Source organism: Marmota monax, unplaced genomic scaffold (genome assembly GCF_021218885.2).
Source record: "Marmota monax isolate L192 unplaced genomic scaffold, Marmota_monax_Labrador192_F-V1.1 WCK01_AAM20220418_F8-fsc00020, whole genome shotgun sequence".
NCBI classification, from domain to species: Eukaryota; Metazoa; Chordata; class Mammalia; order Rodentia; family Sciuridae; genus Marmota; species Marmota monax.
This window is the reverse complement of record NW_026692912.1, coordinates 21,280,303-21,289,862: the sequence shown is the minus strand read 5'-3', so window position 1 is coordinate 21,289,862 and position 9,560 is coordinate 21,280,303. Positions and strand designations below refer to the sequence as shown.

The 9,560-nt window shown below is 51.4% G+C and overlaps 2 protein-coding genes and 1 long non-coding RNA gene across 6 annotated transcripts in view; 2 read left to right on the top strand and 1 right to left on the bottom strand.

The window, feature by feature from the left end:
* Positions 1-5,148: 5,148 nt before the first annotated feature.
* Positions 5,149-7,073, bottom strand: LOC131424445 (uncharacterized). Its single transcript, XR_009227453.1, has 2 exons — positions 6,957-7,073; positions 5,149-5,462 (listed from the first exon to the last, which is right to left on the bottom strand). It is a non-coding gene; the product is annotated as an uncharacterized LOC131424445 (long non-coding RNA).
* LOC124097223 (kynurenine--oxoglutarate transaminase 1-like) lies at positions 6,529-7,185 on the top strand. The gene is made up of 2 exons (XM_046451569.2): positions 6,529-6,594; positions 6,824-7,185. Exons 1-2 carry the CDS (start codon positions 6,547-6,549, stop codon positions 7,070-7,072), a joined length of 297 nt encoding a protein of 98 aa, XP_046307525.1. The 5' UTR covers positions 6,529-6,546; the 3' UTR covers positions 7,073-7,185.
* A 1,518-nt stretch (positions 7,186-8,703) lies between these two features.
* Positions 8,704-9,560, top strand: part of Kyat1 (kynurenine aminotransferase 1) — a 31,207-nt gene continuing 30,350 nt past the window's right edge. For 2 of the 4 annotated variants that reach the window (XM_046451563.2, XM_046451562.2), the window contains exon 1: positions 8,704-8,828. The gene's annotated coding sequence lies outside the window, so the exon portion shown is untranslated. The remainder of the gene's footprint in view (positions 8,829-9,560) is intronic. The other 2 variants (XM_046451565.2, XM_058581822.1) reach the window with 2 other exon arrangements.

The window sequence follows — 9,560 nt, the reverse complement described above, 5'->3', positions numbered from 1 at the left end:
TCTACAAGCTGTGTGGTGGCTCGTGATTGTGTGCCCAGCCAGACTGTGGCATTTGAGCCCAGCCAGACTGTGGCAATCAGAATCAATCCATCAATAGTTATGCTCATGTACAAAAACCTCTAGAAACAAACACAGAAACACGGAACCAGAATCACCTAGTCGCCACTGAGGGAGCAGCTTGGTGTTTGACAAATTGCCTTCTAAACTCCTCACTCTGCTCTCATGTTTTCACAGAAAACATGCATGCACATACAAATACGTATTAGGGTAATTTTGTATTTACAGAACAGGTGTTACTGGTACTATTTTATAGCCTATGTTAAAGACATCAATAAACCCCATATGTCAAGTCCTCACGACTAAAACACTCAGGGTCACTCCAGGTGAACTGGGCTGCACGAAATAACCACACAAGAGACACTTGTGACCTTAGGGGTCTGCAGAAAGAGAAAGAGAGAGAGAGAGCAAGTGTGAGTGAGCTGAACCCTTTAATTGAGGAGAAGCCATTCAAATGAGGCAAGGGGTCAGGTTTCAGGAGGTGGGTCTAGCTTCCTAATGGCTTCTAAAACGTGACTGTCTCACACATTTCTTCCACTTTATTTTTTCCTTTTCTTTTAGAGACCAGGTTTCCAACTCAGGCTCAAGTGATCTTCCTGCCTTGGTCTCTCCTGTTGATGGGACTTCTTGCTCACCACGACACCTGGCTCCCTATTTTTTTAACCATAAAAACAAAAATTTTATTTTAGGAAATTTAGAAAATAATAGTTCTAAGTAGGAAAAAAATTAAATCTAATAAACAAGTGACCAAAGACAGTCACCAGCACCATCTTGGCTGCAGCCGGTGGTTCCTGGTGTGCGTCTCCCTCGTGGCGAATGATTCTGAGGTGCGCTGAGTGCTAGGCCTGGCGATGGTGTCAGGGACTCAGCCAAGGGACAGTGTGACCCACTGGGGAAGGGCCAGGCACTGCACAGCTGGTCCAGGGCCCCTGCGGGAGGCCCAGGTGCCTCCGCTGCTGGTGCAGCCACCCTGACAGGTCTTGGCCGGCTTCTCTGACCTCCAGCCAGTCCCTGAGCCTCTGGGCCTCGCATCTTCATCTGGCAGGTGGGGATTATCAGGTGGTTCCAGAGGGATGGGCGCTGTGGGGACTGAAGGCATCTGGGCCCACAGCAGCGGTCACTATTGGCCCTGACAGGCGGCTCCCAACCCACCAGCCACCTGGGACGGTGAGCCCCCAGGACAGGAGTTCCCTGCCCCGCAGCCCCACTCCTGTTGACTGGGGGGAGGAGGAGGCCAGGAGGAGCCGCTTCCCCTCAAGGCGGGCTGGGCAGGGTGGGTATCAGCCTGGGACAGTCTCTGACACCTGTGGCACAGCGGGGAGCCGGCCTGGAAGGATTCAGGGAGAACAGTGTGATCTGGATGAGGACCCTGAGGCCCTCCCAGGTCTGAGTGAGTTAGAACATGGCCTGGGGTCAAACAGGGCAGCCAGGTGTGACCCTGAACACATCACTCCCCCCACCCCCTCTGTTGGCTCATCTGTGAAATGGGCCCAGGCAGGTCCTTCTGGGAATTAGCTGGAAGAGCTCAGCAAAACCCCTGTGATGCTGCTGTCCTCCCAACCTCCCGCCCTCCTCAGCCTCGGCCCCTCCTGGGTCAAACTAACCTGGCTGCATGAGGCCTCTGCCTTGGGACCTGGGAGCCAGGGCTCCATGGGTGGCCCAGGCAGCCTCTGCAGACTGGGAACCTGGGGCTGGGGGAGGGCAGAGAAGCCTTCCCAGAAGGTAGGAGGGACAGAAGGGAGAAGGTGGAGCTGCCTGGCCACCTGGGAGCCCAGGTCCTCCAGAAAGGAGGACACGGCTGTGGCCAGAAAGATCTCTCCACAACGACTGCACCTGGAAGATTGTGATGCTGACCCTCACTTGCTCTGTCCCCAGCTCACCATGTCCAAACGACTGGTGGCCATCATCTAGAAATGATTTAAAATATACAGGATGAGCCAGGCATGGTGACACACTCCTGTAATCCCAGCGGCTCAGGATGCTGAGGCAACAGGATTGTGAGTTCAAAGCCAACCTCAGCAGCTTAGCGAGGGCTAAGCAACTCAGCCCTAATACCCTGTCTCTAAATCAAATATAAAGTGGGGTTGGGATGCAGCTCAGTGGCAAAGCTCCCCTGGGTTCAATCCCTGGTGAATATAAATAAATAAACAAATAAAGATAGATAGATAGATAGATAACATGGGATGATGTATGCAGGTTCTATGCAAAAGCTATTCTTGCCAGTTGCAGTGCCACAGCCTATAATCCCAGCAGCTCAGAGGGCTAAAGTAGGAGGATCGAAAGTTCCAGTCCAGCCTGAGCAACTTAGCGATGGCCTGTCTCAAAAAAATAAAAGCAGCTAGGGATGTGGCTCAGTGGTAAAGCACCCCTGGGTTCAATTCCCAGTACTTCCCCCCCAAAAGCTATTACTTCTGCAATTTTATATCTAGACCAAGGGCTGGAACCAGTCCCCCAGGGAGGGTGAGGGACTTGGTGCAGAGAGTCAGGTAAGAAAGTAAGACGCAGGCAGTACTGTCCCAGACCTGTGTACAGAAGTTAATGTTTTTTTTTTTTTTTTATCTTGTTTCAAATAGGAAAGAATTGAGTTCATTGTTAGTAGTGATACAAGGACACAAGGCAGGATGAGTAAGAAAGATTTAGTCATCCTCACTTCCACCCTCCACACTGGACAGGACAGATACCTCTATACTTCATATACATGTAGTGTTGGCTTTTATATTTACAAAAAGCAGGACTACTTTTTCTTTCAGACTACCCTAATGCCCAGAATTTTGTGTTTCACAAAAATTTTAGCCGGTGTGGCGGCACATTCCTGTAATTACAGCAGCTTGGGAGGTTGAGGCAAGAGGATCACGAGTTCAAAGCCAGCCTCAGTTGCTCAGGCACTAAGCAACTCAATGAGACCCTGTCTCATTTTAAATAAATACAAAATAGGGCTGGGGATGTGGCTTAATGGTCGAGTGCCCCTGAGTTCAATCCCTGGTACCAAAAAAAAAGAAAAACTTTGCACACCCTTCTTCAATACTCCATGTTAAGAGGAGACAGCCAGGACCAAGGCCTCACCTCACCCGGCTGTCCTCTACCCTGGGCTTCCAGACCTAGAACTTCAGGCTGCTCCCCTTGTCCTCTTGTAAGATGAGCTGGGCAGCCACATGGCCCTCTGCAGAAAAGGTAAAGTCCAGCTCTGTAAGAATACAGACAGGATAAAACGATTCAGTTTCTCTTCTGATACACACAGTTCAGAACACTCCTGCGACGCTAGATCCACGGGGAACCCCAACCCTGCACCCCAAGCAGTACTGCAGATGATTCTTCTGGAAGCTTCAATAAGGAAAATGGCTACTGTTTATCAACTCAATCTTTTTTTTTTTTTTTGTAGTAGGACATAATACCTTTATTTTACTCATTTATTTTTATGTAGTGCTGAGAATCGAACCCAGGGCCTCACACGCACTAGGCGAGCGCTCTACCACTGAGCCATCAACTCAATCTTTAGTTCCTCTTCCCTCCCTGTAGACGCAAGGGTGGACCAAAAGTTCCAACTCTAAATCATGATTTGATCCCCTGGAAAACAGACCCCTCTAGCCCATCTATGGGTCCCAAGCACCAGTCATCCCATTAGCATAGAAAAGGCAGTCTTATCCCTCTGGGGAGTCCAAGGATTTGGGGAGTTATATGCCAGGAAACGTGCTGGAAGACCTAATGTGGTCACAACCTCAAAAGCCCAGAGGGAAGAACCTGGCAAGCTGAGCAAGGCCAGGGGCTCTCTCCTGACTCAAAGAAGGTGGCAGGTTCACGAGGTAGGGCAGAGAGTAGGGAATTCATTCCAGTCATGGCTCAGAGTTTACTGGTCTCTTCTGTCCCAGGCCCTGTGTCTCATGGCCTGGTGGGGAAGGCAGACCAGGAAGCAGGTGCTGTGGAGGAAGTGGGACAGGGGAGCAGGTAGGAGGACATGAAACCTGGGTTGGGAGAGTGGGACAAGGGGAAGGCTGCCTAGAGGAGGTGACCCCTAAGCCATGCTGCTGAATGCATTAGACCCTAAACCCAAGCCTCTTCTGTGAAGGGCCACATGGTAACTATGTGCCAACTTTGGATTCCAACAGTGGTTCTTAAACTTGGTGTCTCAGCATCACTAGAGGGAACTTTTCCATCTGGTGTGATGGCATCCAGAGCCCATAAGTGGACTTATACTGTACATGTTCTGCCACTTGTCGATTTCACTCAGCGTATATCATGGACACCTTTCCATGTCAGTACAGCCTCACTCTTTAATGGCTGCAGACATACTCCTGCATTGGCTAGAGGCGCCGGAACTGACTTCACCCGTTCCACTCTTGGATGCTTCAGATAGCACCCTGTGGTAACCAAAGCCGTGGTGATTATCCCTGTGTGGAAGTCTGTTCATACATGTGCCTTTCTCTGAGATAAATTCCTAGAAGTGAAACTAGTGAATCAAAGGCTATAAACATTAACAGTGTGGTATATCGACATAATGAACTTGCTGTCCAGTGAGGGAACAATTTATAACCAGCTAATCAGCAAGTCTCAGCGCTACCTGGAAAATTCTTGGGCTAAGGACAGGATACTTTTCTCTCCCTCTTGCAAACTACTGACATTACAAATCTTACAAAGTGCTAATTTTGTATTCTTGCAATATTACAGCAATATTTTAATGTTGATTTTCTTCTTCTTTCTTTCCTCCAGGGCTGGGGACTGAATCCAGTCTCGCACATGCTTGGGAAGTGCTCCACGGCTGTTATATCCCCAGCCCCAATTCTTTTCGTGTGCATCTGTATTTTCCCTTCCTTTCCTCATTTTTCATTTTGGTGTGTGTCTTCATGTTGCTGCCTTGTAAGAGTTGTTTTTGTTTGTTTTCAAGAAAAGGGATTGAATCCAGAAGTCTGCTACTGGTGAGCTACATTCCCCAATTCCCCTTGTTTTGAGACAGTTTTCTCCCCAAGTTTCTGAGTCTGACCTGGAATCAAATTTTCAAAACTCATTCCTCAGTCTCCTAAATTGCTGAAATTATAGGCACACTCTACAATACCTGGCTTTTTTTTTTTTTAAGAGAGAGAGTGGGGGGGGGAGAGAGAGAGAGAATTTTTTTTAATATTTATTATTTTAGTTCTTGGCAGACACAACATCTTTATTTGTATGTGGTCCTGAGGATCAAACCGGGGCCGCACGCATGCCAGGCGAGTGCGCTACCGCTTGAGCCACATCCCCAGCCCGAGAGAGAGAATTTTTAATATTTAATTTTTAGTTTTCGGCAGACACAACATCTTTGTTTGTATGTGGTCCTGAGGATCAAACCGGGGCCGCACGCATGCCAGGCGAGTGCGCTACCGTTTGAGCCACATCCCCAGCCCCAATATACCTGGCTTTAAGAGCTTGTTGGTGTTTTCCTAAAAAAAAAAAAAAGAAAAAAAAAGAAAGAAAAGTGATTGCTAATCCCTCGTATAGGCATATCTACTAATTCAGAAATTATCCATGTTATACTTTAATCATTTTTTAAAAAATTGTTTCTCTTTCCACATTTCTTCTTTTTAATTTCAGGGTTTTTTTTTTTTGTTGTTGTTGTTGTTGTAGATGGACAGCATGCCTTTATTTTTTTTTAATGTGGTGCTGAGGATCGAACTCAGTGCCTCACACATGCTAGGCAAGTGCTCTGCCACTGAGCTACAGCCCCAGACCCTCTTTCCACATTTCTTACTATTACATTATAGTTGGAAGAGTTCTTTTGGTTTGGGTGTACTGGGGATTGAACTCAGGGGCATTTGGCCACTGAGCCATATTCCCAGCCCTATTCTGTATTTAGAGACAGGGTCTCACTGATTTGCTTAGCGTCTCGCTTTTGCTGAGGCTGGTTTGGAATGTGCAATCCTCCTGCCTCAGTTTCCCAAGCTGCTGAGATTACAGGAATGTGCCACAGTGCCCAGCTATAGTTATTAAATATCTATACCTCTTTTTCATAGGTTGCAATGATTTTTTGTCTAACTTTGCTCATGGTGTCACCTGTTATATAAACACTGTCCTTTTGAGTACTTGCACATGGATAACTCGTTTATTGGGTTCTAGACCAGGTTTCAGTCACTCAAACTGAGTGTTTTACACAACTCCTCAGCACACAAACATATTATCTGATCTTCTGCTACATGGGGCTTCAAAACACACAACATAAAGCCCTACCCCTCTGCCTCATCTGTTTGTGACTGCAGCCAGCTTATTTCCCTTCTCTGGGAACTGTCCCTGCTGTCCTGCAGGGTTACCCACCCCTGACAAAGATCCTGGCGAGTTTCTTTGGGAAGCTGCTGGGACAGGAGTTGGACCCACTTGAGAATGTGCTGGTGACCGTGGGTACCTACGGGGTCCTGTTCACAGCCTTCCAGGCCCTGGTAGATGAAGTGGGTGACATGACTCGGGCTGGGTGTGATGAGGGGTCAGAGCAGTGCTGACCACAGTGAACTTTTTTTTGACTGTTATGAGCCCATGACATTGATGGCTGGGGGTCGCCCTGTGTTTGTGTCCCTGAAGCCAGTAAGGATGCCATGTGGGGTGTGGTGGGCCCAGGGACCCACGGACTGGGTGGGACTGGGCCCAGGGAGATGGGACAGAAAGGACACAAGTGAAGGAGACCAGGTCCTGTGGGCTGGGAGGTGTAGTGGCCTCCAGAGCCCCAGGGAGGAGGTGGAGGGGGCAGATGCCCAAGGAGGGGACTTAAATGTCAGGGGGTGACTATAGCCACCCTTCCCACCTCCTCTTGCAGAGCCCCACCCAGGATGGGGAGCTGGATTCCAGCAGCAACTGGCGGCTGGACCCCACAGAACTGGCCAGCAAGTTCACATCCCGGACCAAAGCCCTGGTCCTCAACACACCCAACAACCCCCTGGGAAAGGTACCTGGGACAGCTCTGTTCAGGGACCCTCCACCTGCATTCAAGTCCCGGCTCTTCCTGACAAGCTTCCTCGGGGCCTCAGTTTCTTCATCTGTGGAGTGGGAGGGTTGCCCGCCATGACCTGAGGATGGAGGTGCCAGAGTCGCAGGGAAAGAAAGGGGCAAGAATCTCAGGGAGGTGAAGGGTGGGTTGGTGGGGACAGTGACTTGCCTCTCAGCATTTCCTCGACTGTAAATAGGAACCTGAGGGACCATCTCACAGGGTCGGTGCAGCCGAGGTGTGATGGGATGGTGCAGGAAAGCCCCCAGCAGCCAGCATGGCCATAAGCCCTCTGTCTGAGCAGGACTTTGCATTTGGGCATGGTACTGGCTGCAGACCTGTGCCACCCCTGGGTCCCTGCAGGTGTTCTCCGAGGCGGAGCTGGAACTGGAGGCCAGGCTGTGCCAGCAGCATGACGTGCTCTGCATCTCGGATGAGGTGTACCAGTGGCTGGTCTATGACGGGCTCCTGGAGACTCTGAGCAGTTCATTCACTTGAGTCACAAGCATTTGTCACACCTACTTGTTCCAGGCACTGTGTTGTGAGAACAGAGGCAAAGAGAGCATCAGACCCCACCCAAGCAAGGTCTAACACTGTGAAGTTTAATTTTAGGGGTTAAAGGTACTATTCACTGTGAGATACAGTCACAGGGAGACAGGAAGCAACCCAGCAAGGCCACAGAGGTGACCCAAGCCAGCCAGTAAAGCACCTAGAGCCAAGACTCAGAGGCCATCCAGGCCCCTCTGTGCAGTCCCACACTCCTCAGCAAGCATGGGGACATGGCTGACGGTGGGAAGGAGAGTCATTTGCCCATGGCAGAGCTGGAACCAGAACGCAGGGGAAGAAGTGCCAGGAGAAGCGTGGCTCACCAGACCCACCCTGTGCTGCCAGCCCAGTCCCCTTCAGGAAGAGGCTGCCACACAACCCCCAACCCATGACTCCTTCCCAAAAAAGGCAATAAGTGCCTCAACCCAGGACCAGCTGGGTCTTGGTTCACTCCTGCCTGGAACCAAGGGCAAGGGCGGCCAACACCATAGCAGACTCACCAAGAACCCACACCCCCAAGCCGTGCTCCCTCTCCCAGGACCAACAGCGCTGCGTCTCTGCCCACCTAGACGCTGGCCAGGCCCCGACCTCACTAGACGTGGCTCTTCCGACCCGCTGGATGCACCGGGCAGGACAGGGGCCGGGGTCTCAGACCCCGAGCTCGTCATCCCGGGAACCCCGGCCCACACCGGTACCAAGAGCCCAGCCAGGGATCCTGCCCCCAGGTCAGGGCACTGTCCCCGCATGACCAGGAGCAGCGAGCGTCCGAGGGGAGAGGACGCGCCGCGGAACCCAGCCCAGGACAGCCGCGGGAAGGGGAGCGTGTGCGCAGAGGGCATCCGGGGACCGGGGATGACGGGGGGACCTGGGGAGCCGGCGGAAACTCTGGGTAAGAGCGCGCAGCGGGCTCGGGGTGCTGGCAGGGGGCTCGCGCGCCGTGGCGCGTGTGAGTGGGCGTCCAAGGTGACAGCTCGCGCCCCTGGCCCCATCAGGCAGCTCTCGCCCTGGCCGTCCAGCCTTGCCGTCCGCCGCCGCGCCCCTCGGCCGCCGGCACTTCTTCATTCCCCACTTCACCGCTTACCCCGCCTCCCCAGAAGTGACGTCACCACGGCCCTCACCCGCCCCCGGTGCTCCGCCGTCCCTCACGCCCCTCCTCGGGTCACCCCAACCCCAGCCATCTTTCTTCCGGGCGGAAGTAGCCTAACCGGCGCTGGGTCCCCTTAAAGGAGCAGGGACAGCAGGGACGTTGGTGTTAAGCTTGGGGTCAAGAAGCAAAGCGACCTGAGCAGAGGTGAGTCGTTTATTCGAGCGTGTCCGCTCCGAGGTCGGTTGTCGTGCCCAGGAAGACTTGTTAAGTGTTTGAGCGCTTGGTTTCCGAGCGCTGGATGTGTGTGTGATGCTTCTGTGTGTGAACAGTCCCTGGTTAACTTCGTGTGCTGCCTGCACCTCTGCTTTGGGGCCACCTCTTTCATCACGTCCCCCTCCGTGATCGGAGCAGCGGAGAACTTGGGCCCCTAGTGTCAGCAAAGCAAAGCTGGGCGGGAACCGAGTCCTGGGATGCCAAGTCCCCCCTCCTTGGATCCTTCTGGGTCCTTACAGTTCCCGGGCCGAAGTAGGGTTAGCAAGCTGTTAACAATAATCCACACGTTGGGAAGCTGTGCAGCCATCCAGATGAGAAGTGTTTGATATGCACTGACATGGGGCTACTTCCAAAATACCTTGGATGAAAAATGAAAGCGTTGGGGGTGTGCTGTGCCTTTAACATGGATGAAACACCGTGTGCATCTTTCCACAATGTCAGAATTCATTGAATAACAATAAATTCACAGGCTACACCACTTTCATCAGTGGCAGTTTATGGGATACTTGTAGGTGACCTGGTAGTTATAAGCTGAGTAATCATGGGTTCTTTTATTCCAATCTTAATTTCTAATATCTGAACACTCAAGTTACATATCGCACTTTACACAAATTGTATATATACACACACGTGTGTGTGTATATGTGAGTGTGTGTGTGTGTG